General features: G+C 48.2%; 1 protein-coding gene across 8 annotated transcripts in view; it reads right to left on the bottom strand.

Annotated features, from left to right (window-relative positions):
* Window positions 1-12,925, bottom strand: part of LOC125948984 (1-phosphatidylinositol 4,5-bisphosphate phosphodiesterase) — a 37,841-nt gene that overhangs the window by 7,240 nt on the left and 17,676 nt on the right. For 6 of the 8 annotated variants that reach the window (XR_007468624.1, XR_007468622.1, XR_007468625.1 and 3 more), the window contains 7 exons: window positions 9,489-9,805; window positions 9,259-9,318; window positions 6,706-6,843; window positions 4,737-4,816; window positions 439-515; window positions 215-374; window positions 1-115 (listed from right to left, as the gene is read on the bottom strand). The exon at window positions 1-115 is cut by the window's left edge and continues 46 nt beyond it. Coding sequence is in view for 2 of the 8 variants with exons in the window: in XM_049675568.1 (XP_049531525.1) it covers window positions 1-115; window positions 215-374; window positions 439-515; window positions 4,737-4,816; window positions 6,706-6,843; window positions 9,259-9,318; window positions 9,489-9,659 (801 nt within the window). In the remaining 6 variants the exon portion in view is untranslated. Of the gene's footprint in view, window positions 116-214; window positions 375-438; window positions 516-2,450; window positions 2,531-4,736; window positions 4,817-6,705; window positions 6,844-9,258; window positions 9,319-9,488; window positions 9,806-12,925 lie in introns of all 8 variants that reach the window. The other 2 variants (XR_007468623.1, XM_049675569.1) reach the window with 1 other exon arrangement.

The raw sequence follows: 12,925 nt of genomic DNA, 5'->3' as shown, positions 1-12,925 counted from the left end.
CAGCGCACGCTTCTCGTCGTACAGCGGATACAGGATCTCGTTCAATCGCGGATCACGCTGCTTTTCGTTCAGAAAGAAGATGAACTGGTCCAGATTGATCGAATTACCTTGAGTTCTGTTGCTTTACCTTGAGTTCTGTTCCAGGGATAGAGAGGGAGGAAGAGTTTGTATAAGTTGGTGTGTCCTGATCGCTACTCTATTCGCCCTAGCTTACATCGATCGGAACAGCTCCTCGATGTCGTTGCGGGGACAGATTTTATGGTATAGTTCGTAGAACTTCTCGAACGTAAAGTCCGCCTTCTCGATCGCATCGTTCTTGCCACTAGGGAGCCCCAAATCGGACAGTATCTGATATACCAGTTTTTCAGTTTTTCCTGTAACGACATAGGTCGATAAGTGCCGAAACGTAACAGAAGTATGAAAGCTTGTGCGACTTACCAGAAGCGAACGTTCGGGCAACTACCTTGACCGGAACTTTTCCTCGGGGATCAACGAGAAAACCGAGCCGCATCCAACTGTACAACGAAGAGAGATTAGGATAGATCATTTAGCGGTAACCGAACGGATCAAGCAATTACCAACGATGAACATTGAAGAAGAAATTGCGGAAAGCAGAGTTAGTAAATGTAGCACTTGTAACATGCAATACGTGAACCCAAAAAGCAACAAATACCGAATCAGCATGCACTAACTACTAAAGCGATCGTAAGCGCTTTGGACAGTGATAGACAGCACAAGCTAATATATGAAGTTAAGCATTTTATTTTACTTTTTACTTAGCACCTTTATAAAGAAACTAAATATTGTAGTTATTCTGTATCTAAAATCTCAACTTCCATGTGGAAGGTAAATTACGATTGGTATTCTTTTTTACTTCATTGGTTTAAACAATATCTTCCTACCACAATTGCGTCGATAACTATAGCTTACTTTACCTTTACATTACATAAGCTGTATATGAAATCAAACCCTCGATAATGTTACCCAAGAGATGTGTAAAATGAAAACGTATCCTTTGGTGTGAGGTGTTCTTTTTCTTCGCCATCATCATCCTGCTGTTTACGTTGTTGAATGTTGCGTGATCTATTAGATTGAATTACCGCATCTTCTGTGTCAATAGTGACTGAAGCGAACAAACCACTGACGGCAACTGATCAATTTTCCACCATTTGCGGCGAATGTTGCTGGTGTGTTTGCGGTTAACGACTTGTCAGCGACTAGTAGTGCGAGTACTGGAGCAGGAGAACTGGAATTATCATAAGTAAATGCTGGCACCCGGTTAACACACGTGCCCGCGACGTACCGAGCCGGCTGCGGCCGTTGTCGACGTCGTCATAATTGAGCTGAAACAGGTGCCAGCTTTTGTTTCTTGCACATTCTTGGTACATTAAGACCCCGTGCGTGCCACGCCATTACAATGATTAGCTCTCTCCGGCGACGGTACACCGTGAGACATACAGCTAATTTGCTTTTTTTACCAGGCGAATTTGCTAACAAAACGTTTCGTTGTTAACGTACAACGGACATGAAAGCGGAGGTATTAGAGGCGACATAAAAAAATGGACACATAGGGCACAGCGAAAATTTATCGGAACTGATCAACTATCGCTAACAGCTTATCATTCCACGGCACAGCCAATGGAGGCGCATGGTAGGGCAACGAATCGAACCAACGGTGTTGGAATGTACTGAAATGGCCTTAAGTGTGTTCAGCAACTCTAGATGGAAAGAGTGAGAGAAAGAGCGATGGGAGCGTACTCGTTGTGGCAGCATAATTTAATTTGCTTGCAACCCTTTGCGCGCCAATCGTTGTGAGCACCCTGAAATGGGTCTCCTCCGATGATGATCGTTCCGCGTAACTGCTCGACCGTTGGAGAAGGTGTATATTCAATTAAGTTCCTCAGCTGGTAGACAGACTAGCAGATTATACTGTGTCCCGGTCATAACGAAATGTATGTCATGAGCATGGCACACACACCCAATGCACCCTTCCCGGGATAATTTCGTTAAACCGTTGAGATTGAAACCGTGACCGTGGGGTCAATTCGCATGAACGACAACAGTCAATCGTGAAGCGAAGTATACCACGCAACGGTCCGAACAATGGATTTCCCGTTTTAGCGAGTGCCTTGCACTTCGAGAACGTTTCCCGTCGGCTATTGACATTTAGATAAACGCCCTATGCTTTACATACATTTACAAGGAAAAATGCAGACAAGAAACTGAGAACGCAAATGCCACTTCAACGCCCACTCTAGTGCCACAGGGTTTTACAGTGTGTTGTGCTGCAACAGTGTGTGTGTATGTGTGTGTGTGTGTGTGTGTGTGTGTGTGTGTGTGTGTGTGTATACAGTGTACTACTTGCTCATGTATTCTAGCAGGTTTATGCTGGGCTCTCGATCAGCACTAGCATCCTACAACACAATTGAAGATGTCCGGTGTAAACTTACTGCTTCATCAGATTGGTTCGCGGGCACACGTTGGTCATCTTGATGTTGTGTGTGATATCACGTAGTCCTTGTTGCCACAGCTTGGCCGATCGGTGAAATGAAAATTGATTTCAACGATCACATAAAGGAGATTTAACACAAATTTAGCAACAACCGTAAGAAGCACTCAATTGTCGGACGATGTCCAATAGCAAGAGTGCCAAATTTAAATTTAAATCTACTTCAATTTCTTAGTCTGCCTGCAAATAACTAAAAATCGTTTAATGCCAAATGTTAGTTATCAAGTCGAAACCCGTGTCTTTACATTACAACCAGACTCTTCCGCCATTTTTCTCCACGTCGGCCCTGCCTGCTGCAAGCATCGCCTCTGGTGCCCAGTGGCGAATATTCAGGTCAAGGCCTTTGGGTAATAGAAACCTATTCGGGACGAGATCCGTTCCCAATAACTGCCTGTGCATCATCCCGGGTCACACCAGCACCCCCCTTTGCTAGTTTTCCCTTCGTACTCGCTTCACCTCGCTAACCGCGGCCTCGTCCGCTACCCTACTACTATACGATGGACGAAACGAAATTATTGTCATTTTGCAAATGTTATTACAACCCTAACTGAATTCATGACGTACACGAGGACGAACATGATGGACCCGGGGAGGACCAGGAGACAACAATTAACAGCGAGACATTCGTCGAGTTGAGGGGGGAAGGGGGGGGGGGGAATAATTAATTTCTGCTTTTGCATCTGTCGGTTGGGGAACGTTCATTTTCTTTTCCGGAACACAAAACTATGCAATTTCCCGCCTCGCAAAGTACAAGGCATAAGTTCTGGTAGTTACATCCGGAGCCACCGTTAACAGTGGAGCACCTTGTGGTTGCATCTAGTAGACATTGTTCGTTCGTTTCACAATTGTTTCTCGTGAGTAGTGCAAGTGTGCGGATGTGTGATTTACACACTTTAGCTAGATAAATCTTTCGTTACGGAGTGCCATCGTCAATGCGGTTCTGGCAGCCATAAACGAAACAATAGGTAAGCGATTCGAGTGTCATTGCGAAACACTTCGGTCTCATCAATCGATCGTCTCAAAGCCGTCCAGTCCCCAGCCGTAGAACAAATCACTCTGGCCGCTGTTTTCGCATATGAATATGAAATCATTGCTGCTGGCAGTCGGAAGCCGGCCGTGGCTATTTTTCCTATCGTTTGCACGGCTGTCAGCCACTCGTTACCGACGCTCGCAAAGATGGTATACGACGATGCGGCCACGTTGCGCTGACGACGGGTTACTTGATGAGACCCGATTGTTTTCATTGTGAGTGGGTGAAAAATTATCATAATTCAAGCATTAAAAAAAATCCATTCGCAGATGACATCGGGATAGCCTAGGTAGGGACCACTCTCGCAGGCAGCCGCATCAAAACGCGGGCCAATGTAGGCATCAGGTAAACAATACGTTCGACTAATAACAGGGCACGAGCTGGTGCAAGTGCACTAGGTCTGCATGCTGAGTATGGGCAGGGAAACAATTTAAATTGCACTATCCTTCCGGTACCAACAGTGACAGCACCAGTTTGTTGCCCGTTGTATTGGATCACCGACACCATCGCCTTTCCCACACCACCACCACCACCACCCATGTGCTGTGTTGTCTACGTCAGTGTCTTGTTTGACAATTGTGGCAGCGCGGCATTGTGTCCTCTTCTCTTGGGTGCTCTTGCGAGGCGCTGGGCTGTGGGAGCGGTCTACCATTTGAATTTGTCCCATAAACCATGTCACAAGGCGGGTGCGGCGGGCCAGGAGGAAAAGACACATTGCTTGATCGGTCAGAGCTGATTAATTCGATTCCTTTTAGTGCCGTTTAATGGCCAACCGCTAATTACTGTACCCGGTGGCGCTAGTCACGGCTAGATGATGAACAATGAATATTTTCTTGGGGAAACAGAACTGTTCCACATTGTTACGATGCGGATAATCAATGGGCGCTAGAGTGTTAAAATGACAAGTTGGAGGGTTAGACAGTTCAATTAGAAGAAGTTGTGTTATTTGAAGAAAAAGAAAGGTTCATTCGATAAGCGACAACAATGGTTGCAATGGGTCCGATACCAATACATCAATATAGAAGCAAATGGTTAGATAAAGCAGAAAAGTAGAACGGTAAACGGTGTTAGTTGGTCGCAGACAAATCAACAGAAATATTATATCCAGAAAAAAGGCATGCAACATGCAAAGAAGCGAAACGAAAGGCAGCATTGAGGTAGATCCCCGGAGTAGAATCGGTTTCGTCGTGGACTTACTGCTTCTTGAGTGCGGTCATTGGACAGAAATTGTTGGCCTTGCCGTTGTGAGTAATTTTCCGCAAACCATCTACCCAGATCTGTCCAGGAAAGAAAACGTAACAAAAGGAAACGTTAGGAAGAAAAAGTTAAGGGAGAAGGATCACTTCCTGGTCCCAACTTTCCGTACAAATCATTCTCATCCGATAGCTATGTGATACAAGATGTCACGGTCCTGGTATTGGAAGCTATAGTTCCTCTAATTATTAAGTTTATCTAATTATGGGCCTGAATGGGCTGGCCCACCTGATTATCGGCTAGCGTTGAATTCGATTCAAACCAATTCATAGACTACTAGACGTAATAGAGTGGAACAGGCGTAAGCAGCCATTGTGTGCATTCGGTTTGCGTGCACCACGGCAGATAAAGAGACGCATTATACCGCAGCTGAAGACGAAATGTTGAACGCAAGATCAGTGACCTCAGTTTCGCGGGGGCCACTAATGCCGTGACGCAGTCATGCTGCCGCTGCTCATCGATTCTGACACTAGACGCTTTTGTATGTTGTTTCGATTTGTGTGCCGAGTTGTAAAGAGCCGTCGCCGAGATCGAAGTTGCTACGAGCACAAAGACCAGACCGTAATCGTCTCGTTAGACCAACCAATCGGGAAGAGACGGCATCTGCCGTGTTGACAGTTGATTATTTGGCGCGACATCTGAAAGACGCCATCCTCCGGTTGAACGTGATGAAAACTGGCCGGGATATCGGGTTGATATCGTTGAACTGGCTCACCCCATCTGTCGGATAGCCTTCATGCAATACTGCGTGCTTGATGCGGGGTCTTGGTCGGGTACGTACGATGTTTGCAATTCTTGTGCAGGAGATGGGACAGCAAAAGACTGGGCTTTCTTGGTTGACTGGGCAGATTATCTGCCAGGAGGTATTAATAAGAGCTAGAGCCCCGGATACCGACATATGGCAGCGGTGGTAATGACGATGATGGGATGTGTAACAATGTTATCAAGCGGTAGGAGTTTCCCTCCGACGCTCTTCATATTGCACCCTTGCGTTGCATTCGCTGGTAATAAGGGTAGCGATAGGTGATAGTGCTGCCGTTCAGGCAGCCAGTGTCATGCGAATCGAAGGGTTCATCCACCGATGCGTAAGTAATCTGTCGCGTACGCTTTCACGGTGCTATGTTTCCGTCCACCAGACCATGATACGTCTGTCACTCGACGAAGGAACATTTACGCGACTTCTAAGCTCCACAAACATCCCACCAATAAGCAAATGTTACCGCTCGTTCAAGGATTAATCTGAAGTACTTTAATGGATCGGTGTGTCGGGAGAATATGCGTTCGGCATATGCTATGGTTCCAGCCGAGAACCACCCATAGACTCATGCAAAGCATCATGCTTAATGCCGTGTAGTTGCACGGCGGCCCACGATTTGACGTCCGCACTATCCGCATGTCCTTGCGATGTGTTTCCCTTAATGATGAGTGGCAGTGAAAGTGGAGACTCTTTCTGCTGTCTTCCATCTTGCCGGACGTAAATTACGGCTAATTAGTATACATTCGATCACACCATGGTGGCCAATTGCTCCGGCTTCATAGGTACAGGCGGCGCATCCATCGCAACCGAACGAGAGCCTGCTACCGCTGCAAGAGGAAACCAGTACTTGTATAGGCCGGCCGCCGGGACGTGTGACGCGTGAGGAGGCGTACGGTATCGACTGTCTATTAGTGTTCGAACATGACTTTAGTGTTTTCGGGCTAGCAACAGGTCCGAACTGCTCCCGACTCCTTAGCTCTGGGAGGACAATATCGACTGGATAGCGTACCATAGAGACAGAACGAGATAAAGATCGAGCTGCCGGCTGCAGGGGGAAGTGTTTCGCTGGCAGATTGTCAAAAACAATGACCACCGCCCGGTGGCCTGGGTGGCGGGGATGGATAATGATGATGGTTATTGGTGGGGCTTGCTTACCTTTGCCGTTGCCGCATCCGGACAGACCACATGCTGGTAGTTGATGTTGATGTAATCCGTGCCCGAGCAGATGGTCAACGATTTTTCCTCCACGTTTTCGCCATGCTTGTTACACAGCTGATTGTACAGCTTCATGTCCTGTGGCGCACGCGAATAGAGAGAGAGAAAGAAACATGAACAAGCGATTAAGCGTGGTAGAATAGGGCGAAACAATAGTGTCAGTAGTACTGGCTAATTTCTTGGCATCCCTTCAATACGTTCAGCGTCGACTCTACGCCGTGGAGTCTCCGTCACGTAATATGAACTATTTGCTTATTTAAAAAGCAAGATGCGGATCGATCGTTTAATGGATATTTATTTCCATAACTTGTTCCGTCAGTTTAAAAACTTTAACTAAAACAACCATCATACATATCTCTGGAAATGAATATACTCATTCTAGATAGGTTGGCAAAATTTCTCTTAACAAAGTGATTAATTTTGTACGCCAAAAACCGAACAATCAGCGTGGTCCAGATGAAAACAACAAAACTATTTTCTTCCCGCTTCTTTAACCTTGTCTCTCGGGGAGCGGCGGCAGCGGAAGTATCCGTTTGTCGGTGACACTTTTTGTATCATCGAAAACGAAAGAAAGGAGTCTACAGAACAAAGGCCAAGATTCTACCCGATGCTCCCACTATTCACTATCCTGCACGGCAGCTATACGCCTTATTCTCCGCGGGAAACAATAGAACCCACAGTTGCTGCTGCATGAAAGCGCTCCATCGTGAATGAACGAGAAACAATTCCCTCATCAAGCGGCATGGCTTCTCGCGGCTGACACTTAGAACAATCGATTCTTAAGTGTCGAACGAACGAAGGGCTTTAGCGAACGACGCGACATCTTGGGTGGGATGTCTAGTGCAGTGCGTTGACCACAGACGCCACAGACACAATGAGTCATTGTCGGTCGATAGAATCCTCCCGATTGGAGGTGCTTCTGAACCAAGACGGCAGCAGGCAGAGCCCCCGGATGAAGACCACAGGAGACCAGTTCATGGTCGTGCCTGAGAAAAGCACAATCCATTTGTGCGGTGAGCAATAAATTGTTTTCCGTTTTGGTGATGCTTCCGTTTGTGTAGCACGCACTTCCTCTGCGCGAAGTAACTTGCCTGTTTTAATATCTTTGCCTACAGTCGTCTATTACATCGATCATAACAAATCTATCGAAACTTTTCTCACAAACCTATCATAAAAATTGTCCCACATAACAAGTTATCTATATCATAACAAAACAACACAATGGTAGTGGTGTTTCGGAACCTATCCGCATATTCAATTCAATTTCTACTTAATCTACATGCAAGCGTGATACGTTTATAAGCGGTATTCATTCCAACTTTGTTAAAACGTCTGTACTTCAATACCAGCACCGGACACACTGTTATCGAACAAAACAGATGGCTACACGATGCCACAACTCGAAAAAAAGAAAACGCCATAAACTCCCGAACTCCGTCCTCCCGGCATTCGACAGGAGCCTGTGGTTTGGATAGTGAGGATTATTTATGTCAACGATTATTATGTGATCCGATACACTCGTTGATAGTAAGTGATAAGAGGGGGTGGGGGTACACAGACACAGGGAGCAGCACATCCAGAGCCACCGGATAAAGCGTTTCGCTTGTTCTCGATTAATATTGTATCGAGCGCACTTCCTGTTCACTGAGTTTTTTTTGTTCAATCTTCGCCCCTCTTCTGCTACGGAATCATTCACACCACACAGAAGCTCTCCTCATTATCGTCGCGCAGTGTTGACGCTTTATGCAGTGAGAATCGATTTGCAACAGAACTGTTGTTTCCAACTGTTTTGCATCCCGTTTAATGATGCACTAGAGAACCGGGGGGGTCGGTCACAGTTCGATTTCTGCGCAAAACAGGATACCAATCGCAGGATTCACAGGAGAGTGACAAATGTATAAATGGTAATGCTTTTCTAGAACGTAGTTGAAATCAGTGCATGTACAGTGCGAAAGACGACCGAATAACAAGGACGCCGCTGTGCATCGATTAACTCAAATCGGTATCTATCCGACCACTTCCTGGTCCGGTGTAGCCTTTGTATACTGTGTGCTCGCGTCCGGAAAAGATGTTTACACAGTTTCAATGCCAGCCAAAAAAATTCGCCCATATTTTCTGTACCTCCAGGGATTGATAACGGAATATCCTTTCTTTCTGAGATATGGCTTTAGCAGGAATGCAAATACCGAACGGGCAAGGCTGCGTTTTTAAGCCGTCACACCGGGAGATGGAAATGCAATTATTCACTCATTGCATTCTTTTCTCGAGAACAACACCGAAGCGTTTGAAGGGAGGGCAGGGAGCGCACTCTCTCGGTCCTACCGGAGGAAGCATCGGAGCAATGCGTTTGCGCTATTGTTCTTCTCGGGTGCACTTTGTACGCCACCCCAAAACCCCCCCCCCACCCTAGCGTCTGCCGCCCACTCCTACTTAACGGACGTAGCAATCGCTTCCAGGAGTACCCGCTCTACTTTCCAGTAACCAGCGTCTTACCTTCGGCATTCCACCCGCTCGGATATCGCTGACTTGACATAATTCAATAACGTCACCTTCCTGTCAATGAGTGGAAAACGCGAAGAGAAAGAGAGAGAGAGAGAGAGAGAGAGAGAGAGAGAGAGAGAGAGAGAGAGAAGAGTAAGTGAATTAGAGTTGAAAGGTAGTGGGTACTGGGCGCCAGAAGGAACCAGGCATAATTACGACGGCACGGGGAACACGGCACTTACCCGGCCCTCGCTCTTCCAGTAGATGAAGAACCCATACTCGTCCACCTTGAACATGCAGCTCGGTTCCAGCTCGTTGTTGTCCTTCTCCTCCGTCCACCGATCGAACACGCAGCCCGTCAGCAGCGGTTCCGGGACCGGGATCTGCCAGTTGAACTCGAACTTCTTCGTCATCGTGGAAAACCGTGGACGGGATCTTGTTGTACGACCGTGAAACGGCAACCGGTGAGTGTTTGTTGGCTCCCTGTCTGTCCCCTCCTACTTCTCCTTCTCCCGTTTGCTCAATACCTCCTGACTAATTGCGGCTCCAACTGGTTTATCTGAAATGGTAGAAAGATAAAGGCAAATAGCCATTGTAATGTGTATCACTTTTGAGCGGCAAAACGCCGCTTGTACGCCGCGGCCCAGTGTCCCAAAAAGTGTTGACCTTCACAAAACACGTGGCACTTGTGAGCAGAACAACACAGAGTGTGGATAGATCAGCACAGTAGTATAAATCAATTCCACTACATATATATACGAGGCATGCGATAGTGCAGTGCTGCTGCTGGGTGGTGCGATGAATGGTTGATGTAAACCGTCCGTTACATGGCGGCTGCCATAGTTCAGCGGTTGTAAAAAGTGCCACCCCATGGGTGCAGTAGTTAATGTGGCGCCACTGTGCCACACAAAGCGTGAAACATGCGCACGTGACACAACCGCCCCACCAGCCAAACCACCATACCATCGCGCATATGGGCACTGTGTGTGGTGGTGCCCGAGCTCGATAATTAAATAAATCAAACAACATTTATTAAATTAAGTGGCCACCAGGGCGTGCAGCAGACAGCAGAAGGCCGGCCGGTGTGCGGGTGTGCACGCGTCACACCATCGCCATCGTGACGATTACTGGTGTGACATATAGCCTAGCAAAGGCGCGGACTCACTCACTGGTTGCCAGCCATTACCAGCGCACTGAAACGTGGGACAGGTCCCATTCGGTGCACGTTGCCTTGGCTGTAGTAGCTGGCGCTGGAGCATCTATAGTGCAGCGATGCAGCACTTTTGCACACCGCGCGCGCTCGCGCACCCTTTGCCATCGAGCCATGAGTTTTCTTCCCTTAAAAGGCTGGAAGATGCCTCCGGTCCGGGTTTGGGGCGCAAAGGACGAAACAGTTGATCGATTAGAGACCGAGAGCCAAGCATTGCCGTATGGGACGCCCGATTAGGAAGTGGTTTTACAGTAATTTACCCCGAACCGATCGCTCTCTCTCTCGGTCTATAGCCTTGACGAGCGTGCGACCCCACAGATTGACGCGGTCCAGAGGCGGATGCTCTTGGTGCTCGTTAGGTTTGGTCTGGCGCGAGAAGTGTAACGTGTTAATACGCTTATACCATTTTAATCTAATCCAGTTGGACGAGGTGCAGTGTGTACGCGGCTACTGGTGCTTACGAGAAGCCCAGACTAGGAAAGATACGCAAGATACTCGCTACGCGTACATCGAGGGCTTTTGAGGCAGTGCTGCACGAGCTGGCAGTATCTTTCAATCGATCGATAAAGGGCGTTAGACGTGGTTACCAAGTAGCTTGGCACACGCATACGCAGGGTGGTAAAGTTCTCACACACTTTCACTCAAGGGGTTTTATCAGACCAGAGGATTGGTTCGTCGGGGTCTTGGGTCCTGGTAAAAGTCCAGCGTTTATGATGCCAGTGTAAGAAACTCGACCGGGTCCGACCGGGAGTTGCCGGAAATTGATCAGCCACGATAGTCATAAGCGTAGTTGCTGTGCAACAACACACTACGGCACTAGTCAAACAAATCGATACGAAGCTACGATTTTCAGTTGAGTCTTTAGCAGGGAAATGCTGGGAATTTCATGGACATCAAATGGATCGGTTACATCAATATCTTGCCAGATGCCACACACGTATACACCTAATCCAAGTGGGGAACGGTGTGAGAGTCTTGCAATTCATGATTGGTACTGTAACCAACTTACTTGACGCCCATGGACACACACGCACGCCACACTTTGCCGTGTGCAAACACTTCCCCGGGGGGGCCAACAACCCCGGTAGGCCCCCCGATTATCGAAACAATCAATTTTTACAATCAAACTGCCTGCCTCGCATTCTGCCACTCGGTATTTCTCCCCCCCGCCCCCAGGACGATCCAAAACTAGTTGTCTGGGCATTTGATCTGGGCGAGTTTTTGGGGCAAAAAGCACAAAAAGCTTCATTCACAGTTATCCATGGTTTGCGGTCTGTAACTTCCTCAGCACCCAGAGTCAGCGTAAGGTGCAGGAGGGCGATGCCGAAGTCAATGTCGAAACTGTTGTGGCATGAAAGCGGTCGACCAAGTCAGTCACAGCCAGGGGTTGCCTGTTCCGGACCGGACTTGGTCACTCGACTGGAAAACTGTTCAGTCCCTCCTCCTCCCTCACACAATCAGGATCTCCTTTGTGAGCGCCCGGTGCTCCCCCCCAATCCTCGGTATCTTCGGTCGGTTTTCGAACGATCCAAAGCGGCCAAGGATCCCGCCACCTGCATAATCTCCCCGCAACCCCCGGGGCGGGGCCCAGCACACATTATTTTACACTTCGGTGCTGCCGATGCCGCGAACAGACAGATCGGCCCGGCCCAGCACAGCCCAGACCAGACCATACCCGGTCCGGACTGAGCCGAACCCGGGGAGCAAGTTGTCTTCAATTATTCACAATCTGTAATGCCAATGAGTTGGGCAGGCTAGTAGCAGCACCAGTAGCAGCAGAAGCACCAGGCAATGGCAAACTGGTTAACTTCAAAGCTCCGCCACACAGTGGCAGGAGGATATACGCGCTGGCAGGATATCTGGCAGCATTGAACCACAGCGCAGCAGGGATTGGTGGTTCAAGGTCGTGTCGTGTCGTGTCGTACGGTGGTCATCCCCTCTTGTTCTCCTGCACATCACACATCGTCGGTTGGTCGATGGCGATGGCGATGGGGTGAAAAAAAGGGAAATCGGGGCGCATCCCGGATTTCCCGGACGAAGGACGAACTCATTTGTCTATAAATAGTTTTCCGCTACATATTAACACTTATTACACGGGATGGCAAGTTGCCGCCGCTTCTAAATTCCTTGCTTCCGGTTCCGGTCGTCGCACGCTGCGGGAGTGAATCGAGCATCAGAAGTTAGGGACGGACAGCATCGTGCCCGCGCAAACACCATGTGGCTTGCGTGTTCGAGAAGGACGTACGTCCTACTAGCGTAACAAGATTTATTAGATTATTTACATGATTTCACGTCGTCCGTTGTGAGGATGGGAGTGTGGTGTTCACGCGCCCAACGGGTAGAAGTGAGTGTTCGGGTGTTAAACCACTCCTAATGGGGACGACTTCAAATGACCCTGAAAAGTCCACCATCGAACATCTAAGAAAAGGGGTGCCCCTTGCTCTCGGGTGCTGAAGATGGACAGCGGAC

The sequence above is a fragment of the Anopheles darlingi genome, chromosome 2 (assembly GCF_943734745.1).
Source record: "Anopheles darlingi chromosome 2, idAnoDarlMG_H_01, whole genome shotgun sequence".
Taxonomy (NCBI): Eukaryota; Metazoa; Arthropoda; class Insecta; order Diptera; family Culicidae; genus Anopheles; species Anopheles darlingi.
The sequence above is the reverse complement of the archived record's forward strand: the minus strand, read 5'-3'. Positions and strand labels throughout refer to the sequence as shown.